A 14,258-nucleotide genomic window follows, 5' to 3' on the forward strand; every position below is an offset into this window, starting at 1 on the left:
CCCGCGCACCCTGCACCCCACAATACACACCCCCCGCGCTCTGAAAATCCACACCGTGTACCCTGTACCGTGCGCCTCCCACCCTGCACCCCTGCAGCCTGCAAAAACGCACCCTGAACCCCACACCATGCACCCTGCACCCTGCAAATCCACACCCTGCCCCCCCGCACCCTACACCTTGCACCCCGCACCCTGAAAATCCACACCCTACACCCTGCACCCCGCACCCTGAAAATCCACACCCTGCACCCCACTCCCTGCAGCCCACACCCCACACCATGTACCCCACACCCTGCTTACCCTGCATCCCAAACCATGCACTCCACAACCTCCACCCCATACCCCACACCTGCACCCCGCATCATGCAAATCACAACCTGCCCCCCAAACCATGCGCCCCACGCCATGGAACCCACACCCTGCACCCCGCAGTACACACTCTGTACTTTGCACCCCACAGTCATAGAATCATAGATGGTTAGAGCTGGAAGGGACCTTAGAGATCACCGAGTCCCAACCCCCTGCCCTGGGCAGGGACACCTCCCACTAGAGCAGGTTGCTCAAAGCCCCATCCAGCCTGGCCTTGAACACCTCCAGGGATGGGGCACCCACAACTTCTCTGGGCAACATGTTCCAGTGTCTCACCACCCTCACTGTAAAGAATTTCTTCCTAATATCTAATCTAAACCCACACCCTGCACCCCACACCCTGCACCCTGCAAACCCACACTCCGCACCCCTCACCATGCACCTCACACCCTGCATCCCAAACCATGCACTCCACACTGTGCACCTCGTACCCTGCACCCTACAATCCACACCTTGCACCCCACACCCTACACCCTGCACCCTGCAAATCCACCCCCTGCACCCCACACCGTGTACCCTACACTATGCACATCACCCCCTGCATCCCAAACCATGCACTCCACACCATGCACCTTGCACTCCGCAATCCACACCCTGCACCCCACACTCAGCACCCTGGTCCAGGGCCAGGCAAACCAGCCAGGAGGGGCTGTGGGGGGACCCAGGGGCAGGGATGGGCTCCCCAGGGATGGTCCCCTGCGGTGCCCCAACTCTGGGTGCTGGGTCAGTAGGGGCATCCCCTAAACAGGGGTTGACCCGCAGCTGCCCGGGAGTGCAAGTGCTCAGGGGAACACATGTTCTCCCAAGGGCTGGGTGTTTTTGGGGTGAGTCACTGGTGTAAGCCTCCCCCCCACCATTGCTGGTCCCCTGCCTTGGCGCTGCCCAGCCTTCACAGAAAACAAGGCACAAGCCCTTGCTGCCACGTTGGGGACCAATGTCCCTGAGTGACAGTGCTGCACAGGGGTGCTGGGAGCTGGCATGGTGGGGGGCAGACCCCAGCTGCCTGCCACCCCAGTGGAGGAAGAGCCTGGGCACATCTAGGGGATGGGATCCCTGGGCTTGGCACAGATCAGGGTGGCTCCTGCCCTTGGCTGTGTCCCCTGAATGGGCTGGGTGTGACAGTGGGGTTTTGGGTTTCCATCAGCGCTCCTGCATCATTTCCCAGCAGGATCCTGTTTTCCCAACGGTGAGTGTGTGGTCTTAGGAGGGACGTGGCAGCCTGTGAGCAGTGCATTGGGACTCAGGTGCTCGGTGCCAGCTGGATTACCACCTCCTGAGTCACCAGCGTGGGCACCCTGTTAGCAGGAGACTCCGTCCGTGTCCTGGGGACTGGAAACTGGCGGTTCTGCTGCCCCTGACCCCAGGACCTGCCGTGCTGGGAGCTCATGACAGCCCTGGATTTATGCTGCCAGCCCCCAGCACCTGCCTCTCCCCCCTCAGAAGGGGACGAGCCCCCCCACCCCCTGGCACCCCACTAGTAGACAGCTGGAGGGTCTCCATGTCAACCACAGCCACCACAGCAAAACACAGGGCCAGCGCCCCACTGGGACGGGTCCAAGCCGGGAGCAGGCACCCAGCCCCTTGGCTCAGAGATGTCCCTGCCACCAAAGGGATGTGGCTGTTAGGCAGCCATCCCCCGGATCCTCCCACCAGCATCACCCCCCTGCTGCTGCAGGCACCCAGCTCAGGGCCGGGTGCTGCCTGGTGGTCCCCAGACCATTCCTCGGGGACATCTGGGGACATTTGCAGCGTGGGTGCCTGGAGCCCACGGCCCCCCCAAGCTGGTGACGGGTGGGTGCCCACAGGACGTGGGTGGCTGGGGCAGATGGGTCCTGGGGCGGGGGGTGTGTGGGGTGGGTGCTGGAGTGGGGGGTGCCTGGATCTGGGGTGGCCAGAGCAGGGGGTGAGTGGCAGTGCCGAGTGTGGCCCTTGGCCAGCCCAGTGAGCAAAGGGCAGAGCCATGGCATGCCACAGCTATTCCCGGAGCAGCGGGTCTTCCAGAAAAAGCTCCCGCTGGCTATTTCTGGGTGGGCTCTGACTCACCCCTGGCTGGATGCCGGGGGCTGCACAGCACCTGCCACGGCCACCCCCCACCCTGTCACCGCCATGCTGGGAAGGCACTGCTCCTGTTCCCATCCCTCTCTGCCCCACGGACCCCTCGGTGCAGCAGGGAGCCAAAGGCAGCCCCCCAGAACCTGCACCAGCTCCTTCTCGGTGTGTTTTCACCCCGCTGCTGGGCTCATGTGTGTGCCCAGGGGTGCCTGGCAGGGGCAGAAGCAGACACTGTGCCCCCTCCCACATCCCCTGGCAGCCCAGGGTGAGGTGCCATGCAGGCTTTGCTCTGGGAAGCGTTCCCTGGGGCAGCGGGTGGCTCTGTGGATGGGCAGCCAGAGCTGAGCCCTGCTGGAAGGGGTTAATGGAGACAACGTCCCAGGACAGAGCCTGTAAACACAGCCAGAGCTCCAAGGAAGTGCCGCCCCCTTGTTCCTCTGCCTGGACCCCCTCCCTGCCCGCCCTGCCAGGATGAGTGCAGGGATGGCACCCATGGAGACAGCTCCCCCCAATCCCGGCCCACGTGTCTGAGCATGGGAAAGTGAAGTCACTGCCCGGGCATTGCTGGAGGCTGAGCGAATGGCCACCATGCCTTACATGAGCCGCCAGTGATGCAGCGGGTAACCGCTACCTCATCTCACTGGCATGGGTGATGCTATCGAGGCCTGCGGGAGGGAAGACAGCCACCCCAGCATCCTCATGGACCACGAGGGCGGCCAGTCATCCCTACGTCCACGTGGACCATGAAGGCAGCTGGGGACCTCCGGGATCCCCATGGCCACAGGGGCAGGTGAATGTCCCCAACCTGGCCCTGGGCTGCAGGGATGGGTGAACACCCCCAGCATCCCCCCGGATCACAGGGCTAGCTGGAGATAATGAAGGGGGCAGGCATATGCCTCGAACATCTGCATAGACATGGAGGTAGCTGGTCTCCCCCAGCAACTGCATGGCACTGGGGGCCACAGGTCATCCCCTGCATCCTCATGGACCATGGGAGCAGCAACTTACCCCAAGGACTTACATAGACCTGAATTCAGGGATAGTTGAACACCCCCAGTATCCACACGTGCCGTAGGGGCAGCCAAACACCCTCAGCATCCCTGTGCCACTCAGAAACAGGCCATCATCCCCAGCATCCCCACCACCCAGGGACACAGTTGTGGGGGGGACCATGGGCAGCCAGACAGGTTGTGCGCCCACGCTGCCGGCCCTGAGCCCTGGGTTGGGCAAAGGCATGGGGGCAGTTGGGGTGAGCAGCAGGTTGGAGGGGGAGCTGCATCCTGCAGGGCACCCACCAGCTCCTGGGACCCCATTGGGCCGTCCTGGGCTACGGTCCAGGCAAAGAAGGAGAACTATCTCCTATTTAGACAATAGCACGCGCCCTGGGTCCGTCAGCGCCGGGGAATGGACCTCACGGTCCTTCCCTCTTAGGGTAAAGGCGCCTGGGAGGCTCGTGGCTGTAAAAGGAGCGGGATGGAGGAAGACGGCCAGGGGCCAGGAAGGAGGGGGATGGACAGCCTGTCTGCTTCATTCCCATCCCTCGGCTCACCCCTGAGCCAGGGCCAGGCGTGGGGGGGGGGCACAAGGGCCCTGGTGGCAGGGTATGGGGCCGAGGAGAGGCCAGTACCCCGTCCCCGCATCCTGCCCGGCTCCAAGCCCCAAGATGCCCGCAGCCTGGGGAGGCTGTCCCCGGGCAGCTTAAATCCTGGGGGAGCAGCGGGGAGGGAGGGCCAGGGAGGAGGGGCGGCTGCGGGATGCAGCTGGCTTCACTCACGGAGATGTCACGACCGGAGGGAGTTGTTTGACATTCCAGCTCCCAACGCCTTCCCGGCAGCAGCCTCATCCTAGGGCCCAGTGGGAGCTTGGGGGCTGCTTCCCAGGCTCCGCTGGTCTGGGTCAGGCTGGCCTGGGATGGAGCCTCGGGGAGGCTGACTGGGGCCGGGCAGGGGGGGAGGCAGCATCCCCCCCGCTGTCTCCCCGTGCATGGTTGCTCTGCTCTTCTCACAGCCCCTGGGGATTCATCTAGCGTAGAGTGCCTGGGGACATGTCCCCGGGATGGGACTCTGGCAGGGTCCCCGTGTCCAGCTCCTCATGCGCCAGGTCCTGCGTGCAGACGGGGCTTTCCTAAGAGCCTGCGGAAAGTCTGAGGCGTCCGTCCACCCTCTGCCAGCCATGGGGCCCCTGCCTGCATGGAGCCATCCCGGAAACCTGTCAAGGCAACTGAGGAAAGGCCACTTCAGACAGTTTATCCTAGAAGGGGGTGAGGAGGATGCTCCTGGTTAACCCCTCTGAGCTGCTTCCCCTTTGAGCAGCAGTGCCCAAGAGTGAGTTTCCCCTCCCTGGGCCACACCGACCCTGTACCCCCCTGCTCTGTGGAATGGGGATGGAGATCAGGGATCTCCAGGCCTGGGGTGGGCTTTGCACCACCCTGCCTGAAGCCCCAGGGCAGGGTGCCAAGCACTACTGGACACACCACCCCTGGGGGTCCCACATCCCCAGATGGCAGGGCAGCAGGATGGGGTCACGGGAGGGAGGGCTGACCAGCAGAGCTGGCACTGTGCTGGCCCAGTCCCCTGGGGTCCCCCGCGCTGGCGTGGGCATCCCCCTGCCCCATCTGCACCCAGGCCAAGGGCTGGCGTGCCACCCTGCTGGCACTCGTGGGGCAGGCAGGGCACACGTGCAGGGCTCGGGGATGCGCAGGGTGCTCTCGGAGCAGGGCCAGGAGGAGGAAGGATGCTGTCTGTTTTTCCATCTTCTCCCCTCCATACCCCACAACCCCCCCCTTCCTTCCATCCTCCCCCTCCTTGCGCTGGGATGAAACAAACCCATCTGGAAATACCTTCCCTTTTAAAGGCAGGCTCCGCCGGGCAGCGTGCACCCTCCGGGAAGCTGCTGCGTTACGCGGTGACTAGGCAGCCTGGAGAGGGTCAAGGGATGGGGAATTTGGAGAGGAAGAAGGGATGTGGGGCATCAAGCCTCTGCCCACCTGCATGGCTGTGGGGCTCAAAACTTTGCTGTCCCCTCAGGTGTCAGGGAGCAGCCAGGTGGGAGGCAGGAGTGCTTCCCGGCTCCGGGGCAGTCGAGGATGCTGCAATCACCAAGACCAAGCATTTTCCATGCCAGTGCTGCCATGAGCGAGCCCTGGCCTCGTTTGGCATCTGCCTTGCAGACAGGGTTGGGGGTCCAGGAGGTGTGGGGCCGGGCAGGGCTGAGTGCTGCTCCTGCTGCTGAGTCACCCGGTGCCCAGTGGCACGGCGGTCCCCTCCACCAGGGCCTCCAGGGACAGAGGCGCTGGGGCTGTGCCAGATGATGTCAGCCAAAACAGCCTGGCTTGGGCAGGGCTGGGGGTAACCAGGTGTGCTGGGGGGACTGGGGAGGAGGGGGTGCTGCCCAGGCAAGGGGCAACCCCCCGAGGGGTTCAGCCAGCACAGCCCCCCTCCCTCAGGATGTCCTCTCTATCTGGCATGGGTTTGTGGATTGCCCCAGGGGTCCCTGCCCTGGCCCATGGAAGGTGGGAAGCGATGGTGGAGGTACTGGGGTGAACTGGGGTGTTCCCCATTCTGGGAAGATTTGGGGGGCTGGGCTGAGCTTTCAGCTCCCCAAAGTGGTGTCAGGCCAAGAGGAAGGCTGAGCAGATAGTCAGAGCCTGCAGTGCTTCAGGATGACCTTGGGACCTTGTCTTGCTCTCGAGGTGACAGGGACCAGAGAGGGGTTGGGGCTGCTCCGGGCAGGGTCCCTGTCCAGTCATGGTCCCCACACGCCTGGCACAAGAAGGGTTAACGGGGTGCCTCCCCCAGCTATAAATACCACGTATGTCCCACGCGTATGAGCTCGGGAGGCTATTTTGGTTGGGTGCCTGCTGCTTCGGGAATGTGCCGGAGTGAGGACCTGGGGGGTGACGTCACCGTCACTGGTCCCGCTTCAGACCCAGCACCTGCTCGGGGTCACTCAGCAGCACCCCAAAAGTGCCCAGCCCTGGGCTGGTACTCAGCCCCCCCATATCAGAAAGGGGGGGTTTGGGCAGTGGGGCAGCACAAGCACACTCAGGACAGGGATCCCCCCCACATCAACCCCTCCCCAGGGCCCTCACTTGTCCCCTCTCTGGGTGGGGGTGCTGGATTCCGGCCCCACATGGAGAGTTGAGCCTGGTGCTCTTGCCGTGGGGTGGGCCAGGGTATCATCAGGGGCATTTTGGGGTGCTCAAGGCCAATGTGGGGGCTGTGGGGTCTGGCTCAAGGGGTTCAAGTGACGGTGTGAAGGGCTGAGTCCCCTTCTTTCCCCCCCTAGCGTCACCCCAGGCCGTCTGTCTGTCTGGGCCCCTGATGGGGGTCTGGGCAGTGCTGGGGGGCTCACCACCAGCCTGCCCACCCTTCCTCCCCTCGCCCCCCCAGGGATGAGGCAACACAGTGGGGGGCAGGGGGGACCCTGATACTTTGGCAGAGTTTGTGGGTGCCCGGGGGGGCCCATGGGCATCGTCATCATCTGTGGCGTGGGCAGGTGAGGGGTGGTGGGCGGGGGCTGGTGGCCGTCGGCGTCCCCCCCCCGCAGCAGCATCCCCCAGCTGCCTGGCAGCAGGAGGGGCGGTGATGTCAGCAGAATACAAATAGCGGCGGCGCGGGTCCCCTCCCGAAGTCTCTCCGAGCCGCCAGCTGCTCGCCAGTCCCCTGCCGCCTGCTCCCTGCTCCGGCCTCGCCGCCCCACGCCGCCGCCACTGCCGCCACCATGAGCCAGTCCTACTCCTCCAGCCAGCGGGTCTCTTCCTACCGCCGCACCTTCGGCGGGGGGTCCCCGGTCTTCTCCCGCGCCTCCTTCGGGGGCAAGGGCAGCAGCGGCAGCTCCGTCACCTCCCGTGTCTACCAGGTGTCCCGCACCTCGGCCGTCCCCAGCCTGTCCAGCTTCCGCACCACCCGCGTGACGCCCCTGCGCTCCTACCAAAGCGCCTACCAAGGTGCCGGCGAGCTGCTGGACTTCAGCCTGGCCGATGCCATGAACCAGGAGTTCCTCCAGACCCGCACCAACGAGAAGGTGGAGCTGCAGGAGCTCAATGACCGCTTCGCCAACTACATCGAGAAGGTGCGCTTCTTGGAGCAGCAGAATGCCCTGATGGTGGCCGAGGTGAACCGCCTGCGGGGCAAGGAGCCCACCCGCGTGGCAGAGATGTACGAGGAGGAGCTGCGGGAGCTCCGTCGCCAGATAGACGTGCTCACTAGCCAGCGGGCTCGTGTTGAGGTCGAGCGCGACAACCTGCTTGATGACCTGCAGAAGCTCAAGCAGAGGTGAGTTGGGGGCCCTGGTGTGTCCCTGTGGGCATCCATCCGTGCATCTCCATTCCTAGGGATGAGCGGTGGCAGAGCTCACCCTGGCAGCCCCTTGGGTGCTCATTGCCCTCCTTGTGCCCTATGGTCATATCCCATCATGGCCCCGCTAGCCTGTCCCCCTTGCCTCGTCCCCCAGGGTGGGAGAGCACCATGGCTGTACCTCTTGCTGGCTGCCCCCACCTGCAAGGCACTTTGCAGTGTACCAGGCCCTGGTATGGTGGCTCTGAGTTGTGGGAGAGAGAAGGGCACCTTCCAGTGCTGGGTGCTACCTGGCCCATGGTGTGCTTGGGATCCTGACCCCACTGTGTGGGGTAGGAGAGCTGGTCCCAGCCCAGCCATCTCAGCAGGGCACTCCGGATGGCCACTGCCAGCCCTTGCCAGGCACCCAGGCAGCACCCAGAGGGTAGGACGGCTCTGGCAGGCAGGAGTGTCCCCCATGCCCTCCCTTCCAGTGGGGCGGCAACCAAGCTGTGATGCCACAGCACTTCCAGAGCTGGGGTGTTGGAGTGGTCCCCCCTGGGATCCCCATCCCTGCTCACATCAGGGAGGGCTGGCAAGCCCATGGGTGAGCTGAGACCTGAGGGACAGACAGACAGACGGAGCCAGCCAGGCAGGCGGAAGCGAGGGGGAGGATGATGTTGGGAGGGGGTTGCTCCACAAGCTCTGGACGTGAAGGAGGGAGGGGAGGAAGCGGCCGCACTTCCGCAGGCCAGGGATGCTCCAGGACTGCCGTGGGTGTCCACAGTGCCCCAGGAGCAGCGGGGATCCCCCAAGGATGCCATGGGGCTGGCTGGTGCCAGGGGGGAAAAGCCACAAGGGTGGCTGGGCTAAGTGACTCCCTGGAGACTGACCAGCGTGGGGGAACCTGGCAGCAGAGGCGGATGCTCGGGGGGAACCGCTTGCTCTGATGCTGGTCTGTACCTTCCCTCCTGGCCCCTGTGCCCTGGGCACGCCGAGTGCCCCCATCTCCTGGGGGTGACACAGCCTGCTGCCCCCCCTCCCATCCCCCAACCCCAAACTCTGCCCCAGATGGCCGGCGCTGGGGTCCTGGTGGGGCAGAGCCCCTGATGCTGGGAGGCGGGAGATAGCAGCATGGAGGACCCCTGAATGTCAGGGCCCAGAACAAACAGGTGTCAGGTTCCTGCCACCCCGTGTGCCAGCACCACCCAGGCACCTCCTTCTCCTCCCCGACGCCTTCCCCCTGACCGGCAGCCTGCGGCACTGCCCCCCTCCCCTGGCACAGCCCGGCCCCCCAGCCCTGACCTTGGGCTCACACCCCAGCGGTTCCCCCTCCATGTCCCGTCCCACAGCATCGGTGACACCCGCCTGTCCTCCTGCTCTCCCCGAGACGGCTCAGCTGGTGGGCATCCCTCGGGCCACCCCGTGCCGGACCCAGCATTCTGTCCCCTCCGGCTGCCGGCCACTCTGCCCTATAAGGGCTGGGGCAGCGCCCGTGGCACCGAGCTGACCTCATGCCTTTGTGCTCTCTCCGGCGTTGACTATAATAGGGAATGGGAGGAAGAGCCCCTGGCCCCCTGCCAGCCCTCCCGCCGGGAACGCAGGACAACCCGACGTCTTCCCGCTGGGCACACTGGGTTCGGGGACAGCTCGGGGGGGACATCACCGCCGGCGGATGGGGGCTCCCTCCCAGCACCCCTGACCTCCCCTCTCTGCCCACAGGCTGCAAGAGGAGATCCAGCTGAAGGAGGAGGCTGAGAACAACTTGGCTGCTTTCAGAGCTGTGAGTACCCATCGTCCCAGCATGGTGTGGGACCCCCACCTCCCCTCCCACCCCATCACCCCCCTGGCAGCCCGGCCCCAGCATTGGGGCATGGCCCTGGGCACAGCTTTGCACCCTCCAGCCCCTATGCGTGGTCCCCATGCTCCTCCCGTGTCCCTACTGCTCACCCTTGCTCTCCGTGTCCCCCCAGGACGTGGACGCAGCCACTCTGGCACGCATCGACCTGGAAAGACGCATCGAGTCCCTGCAGGAGGAGATCGCCTTCCTCAAGAAGGTGCACGAAGAGGTAGGTTGGGGGCAGCCTCCCTTTCCCCTGGGCACCTGTGGGGCCGGGAGATGGAGCGGGTGCCCTGAGGTGTCACCTTGTCCCCCCCTCAGGAAATCCGGGAGCTGCAGGCTCAGCTGCAGGAGCAGCACATCCAGGTGGAGATGGACATCTCCAAGCCCGACCTGACGGCTGCTCTGCGGGACATCCGCGCCCAGTACGAGAGCATCGCGGCCAAGAACATCGCCGAGGCTGAGGAGTGGTACAAGTCCAAGGTGCGGGGGGGCGGCGAGCTCCGGGCTGACCCCGGTGTGGTGGGTCTGGGCCATCCCAGTGGCCATGCTTGCTGACCCTGGTCTCTCCCCAGGTGTCTGACCTGACGCAGGCAGCCAACAAGAACAACGACGCGCTGCGGCAGGCGAAACAGGAGATGCTGGAGTACCGGCACCAGATCCAGTCCTACACCTGTGAGATCGATGCCCTCAAGGGCACGGTGAGCCATGGGCAGCCTGGGGGTGTCCCCCAGCTTTCCTGCAGGGGACCTCTGGAACATCTCTGGGGTGGGGGGGCTCTTCCCAGCACTCTGACTTGCTGCCGTTGGGGGGGATTGTCCCCCGAATCTGGGCTGTGGGCTGGGCTGGCTCCGCGAGGTGTTTTGGCAGAGGCCTGGGGTCATGCCGCTGATTGCAAAAGGTGCCCCAGAGCGGGAGGCTCCGGGCAGGCGGGCGCAGGGCTCGGGGTGTCTGGTTGCAGGCTGGGAAGGTGGTTGCAAACAAACAAGGCACAACAGTCCTGCTCTGGCACGGCCACGGTCAGAGGAGCCAGCCAGCAGCTGCCAGTGTGGCGGTGCCACCCCCGGGCAGCCATCCACTGCTCCTGCACCTCTCTCCGTGTCCTCCCACTGTGGTAGGATGGCTTTGCTGGGGGACCTGGGCACCTGGCAGAGGTTGCCCACCACCTGCCCACCTTGACTCTGCCAGACCCTGCTGCCCAGCACTGGGCAGACAGAGGCTGCCACCCATCATAGCTCCACATCAGCTGACCACGGCTCTCCCCAGGTCCCTGGCTCTCCCCTAGGATCCCCCAGCGCACCCAGCTCCCACCCCAGCTGCCCCCTCCGGGTCTCCCCCCTCGCTGAATCCCCTTGTTCCCCTAGAACGACTCGCTGATGCGCCAGATGCGGGAGATGGAGGAGCGCTTCGCCGGGGAGGCCGGCGGGTACCAGGACACCATCGCCCGGCTGGAGGAGGAGATCCGGCACCTGAAGGACGAGATGGCCCGGCACCTGCGGGAGTACCAGGACCTGCTTAATGTCAAGATGGCCCTGGATGTGGAGATCGCCACGTACCGCAAGCTGCTGGAGGGCGAGGAGAACCGGTGAGCATCAGGGGGGCAGGACAAGGTGGGGGGACCAGCAGGGTCAGCTGCTTTTTGGGGGTCCTGCCCCATGAACAGCTGCCCAAGGGCTGGTGGTGGCTGGTGCTGAGCTCTCCCCTCCGTGTCCCCACAGGATCAGCATCCCCATGCACCAGACCTTCGCCTCTGCACTCAATTTCCGAGGTGAGCATCACCCTGTGAGAAGGGGGGCCTGGGACGAGTCCCTGGGGGTCCCTAGTGTGGGAGTAAATTTCCCTCCTGGGGGGCTGCAACCAGATTGGGAGGTCAGGGACCCATGGTTGCTACAATGAGCGCCTAGAGCAGGGACACTTGGTTGGGTGTCACCATGAGCTGAGGTGGGGGTTAATCCAGGGCTCCTGAAGCCCCCCAGTGGCCCCAGCCCCATTGCTGTGTCCCCATGTCACACATCCCTGTGGTCCCATCCCCTGTGTCTTCCCACCCGCAGAGACCAGCCCAGAGCAGCGTGGCTCCGAGGTGCACACCAAAAAGACCGTGATGATCAAAACCATCGAAACCCGTGATGGCGAGGTGGGTGCAGGGTGGCACTGGGGGGTAGTGGGAAGGCAGAGGGGACCGAGAAGGCACCTATCCCCATGCTCAGGGGTCCAGTGCCAGCACAGAATGGTATCTCATGGTGCTTCTCTCCTTGTAGGTGGTGAGCGAGGCGACCCAGCAGCAGCATGAAGTGCTGTAGAGGAGGCTGCCCCGGCAGCCCGTCGGCACCTTCCGTCCCTGCCTCCGTCCCGCCGCCAAACCCCCCTCCTGCCCCCCACTTCGCCCCCCGGCGCTCCCCCGGCACTGCCTGAGGGGTCTCCCTTTGCGTGGCCCCCTCTGAGCCCCCCGCAGCAGCCCCTGGGCTCTCTCCTTCAGCTTCCAAAGTCTCGCTCTGCTTTCGCAGCTTCGCAGCAGCAACGCTAGCAACAGGATCAGGCCCGGGCCGGGGGGGCAGCAAGGGGGGGTGGAGGGGACAGGCAGGAGGGGCTGGGGGGAGCAGGTGGTGGCCTGGGCCAGCTCCCTGGAGAGCCGGACGGTCCCAGCAGCGGGTTCTGGATCCCTCCGCAGCCCCCTTCCCTGTGCCGGGCACGGGCTTGGGGTTCGTCCCGCAGGAGCAGGGACCTGTCCCCCCCCCATTCCCAGCACCGCCGGCCTCCCCGGAGCTGGCATTTCTCCGGGTGGATGGTATAGCGGTGCCAGGGATGGGGAAAAGCAGGATCTGGGCCAAGCCCCCCACTCTCTGCCCGGCTTGGAGCCAGGGTGCTCCCAGCCTGCATTCCCCCGCAGTTCGGGGGCGCTCCCCCCAGCCCGAGAGGCAGCTCTGTGGGGCAGAGAAGGGCAGTGCCCGCCCCCCCACCCCCCATCATGGGGACCCCCAGCAGCAGGAGGCTGCGTGGGGCCAGGCTCGGTGAGCCGAGAGGGTACCCGTAGGTGGACACAGGAGAGAGGAGGAGTGAGTGAGTGGGAGAGAGGGGGGAAAGAAGGAGAGGAGCTGGAGAGAGGCCCGGGGGCCAGGGCAGGCACCCCCACCCCTCGCCCCACTGCACCCCCACCCCACCACGTCTACGTGACTCTTCAGGCGGCTGAAATAAACAGCGGAGCATCACCTCTTCCTCCCTGTGCATCTCTGGGGCAGGGGTGGGATGAGGTGGCGTTTGGGGGGCATCGCTCGGACCCCCAGAGCTGGGCCAGGGTGAATGGGGGGCCTGTGACCCCCTAAGCTGTCTTTACACTGGGCTGCAGGGTCCCCCAAAAGTGTCTGTGTCCCTCACACTGAAGATGCCCCAGAGTGTTTTGCTGCCCATGGTGGTGGGTTTCCCAGTTTCACTGGGTGGGTGAGCCCTCCTGGCACTGGGAGCTGCAGCAGTTGATTCCTGAGCAGGTTTGGAGGGGCTCTGGGTGACCATACCCTGTCACCCCCATACAGCCGGGGCCGCACACCATGGCTCTCAGCCCCACAGCTACCCCCTTTCTGCCCTCACTTGTCCAGCCCTGCCCCAGACTCACACCTGCACAGGATCTCCCCAAAGTCCCCCGCATTGCCACCTGGAAGCAGAGGCCCCTTATTCCAAATCTACTTCCTCCCCAGCACCCCGTGGGCATCAGCCCCACCACCCCACACTTGTCCCCACCCCAGGCTAGACCTCCAGTCTCAACCCACACCCCCTATGCCCTCTCCCCTTCAACACATATGTCCCCCTCCCCATGGTTGGAGCGGGGGGGTCTTGGCTTCGGTTCCTTGGCCCCAGCAATGGGGGATGCAACAAGGGAACCCAGGGTCAAGCATCCCACAGGGGAGAGAGAATCAGGGTTGCTCTGCCCCAGGAGGCGCCGCAGGGTCTGCACCCCCCTGCCGGGCAGCAGAGCCCCGGGAGGGCAGTGGGCTTGGCAGAGGGGGTGTTTTGGGGAAAAGGCAGGTGCTGCTGCCAGCGGTGGGGCCGGGGCCGGGGGGTCCCTGATGGAGAGGCTAGTGTGGCAAACCCCAGGTTAGGCTGCCGGGCCATCCAGGGCCGGGGGGGGTGTGAGGGTGTCGGACCTCAAGGGCTGTCTCCAGCAGGTGGCCCTGTGACATCGAGGACGGTCCCCAGGACCTCCCTGGGGAGGGACCAAACCTCCTTCCCTGCGGTGAGGCAGCGGGGGGCACAGGCTGTCCCTGGCCACTCGCTGCCTGGAGCCTGGCATGTGGGGGCTCTGGTGGGGCTCCCCAAACCTGCCCAGCGGGGTGCTCCTGCTCCAAGGAGGGTTTGAATGGGGGGGTTGGCCGGGACCCACACTGCCCAGGGCAGCGAGGCATGGGCTCAGAGAGAGAAATGAGGTTTTGCTGTGTTTGCTGTGTTCGCGGGGTGGGTTTGGGGTGAGCAGGGGTTCCCCCCTCTGCTGCCCACCCTGTGCTGGGGATGGGGCAAAGGGGCCCCATGGGGCTGGCTCCTACCCGGGGTCTCGCGTTGCAGGAAGCATGACGGTGTCCTTTCCCTCCACATGCCACCAGGGTCTCTCTGTCCCGATCCGGTGACACCGCCGGAGAAGGGGAAGGCGGGGAGGGGGGGGGGGAGGAAGGCTGGGGCCCGTCCCCCTGTGTCCCCCCCCCCCCAAGCCCCGCTGCTAATATGGAAAGGCGCTG

At 65.3% G+C, this 14,258-nt stretch overlaps 2 protein-coding genes across 2 annotated transcripts in view; one reads left to right on the top strand and one right to left on the bottom strand.

The window, feature by feature from the left end:
- The window catches only part of DNPEP (aspartyl aminopeptidase), an 8,538-nt gene extending 5,341 nt beyond the window's left edge, over positions 1-3,197 (bottom strand). The window contains exon 1 of the mRNA XM_014954124.1: positions 3,063-3,197. Within this exon, the coding sequence (XP_014809610.1) occupies positions 3,063-3,197 (135 nt within the window). The remainder of the gene's footprint in view (positions 1-3,062) is intronic.
- Positions 3,198-7,040: 3,843 nt separating this feature from the next.
- Positions 7,041-12,750, top strand: DES (desmin). The gene is made up of 9 exons (XM_014954754.1): positions 7,041-7,697; positions 9,420-9,480; positions 9,671-9,766; positions 9,859-10,020; positions 10,113-10,238; positions 10,902-11,122; positions 11,256-11,305; positions 11,589-11,671; positions 11,796-12,750. The coding sequence occupies exons 1-9, from the start codon at positions 7,144-7,146 to the stop codon at positions 11,835-11,837; spliced, it is 1,395 nt and encodes a 464-aa protein (XP_014810240.1). The 5' UTR covers positions 7,041-7,143; the 3' UTR covers positions 11,838-12,750.
- The last annotated feature ends 1,508 nt before the right edge of the window (positions 12,751-14,258 follow it).

Source organism: Calidris pugnax, unplaced genomic scaffold (genome assembly GCF_001431845.1).
Source record: "Calidris pugnax isolate Ruff unplaced genomic scaffold, ASM143184v1 scaffold103, whole genome shotgun sequence".
Classification (NCBI taxonomy): domain Eukaryota; kingdom Metazoa; phylum Chordata; class Aves; order Charadriiformes; family Scolopacidae; genus Calidris; species Calidris pugnax.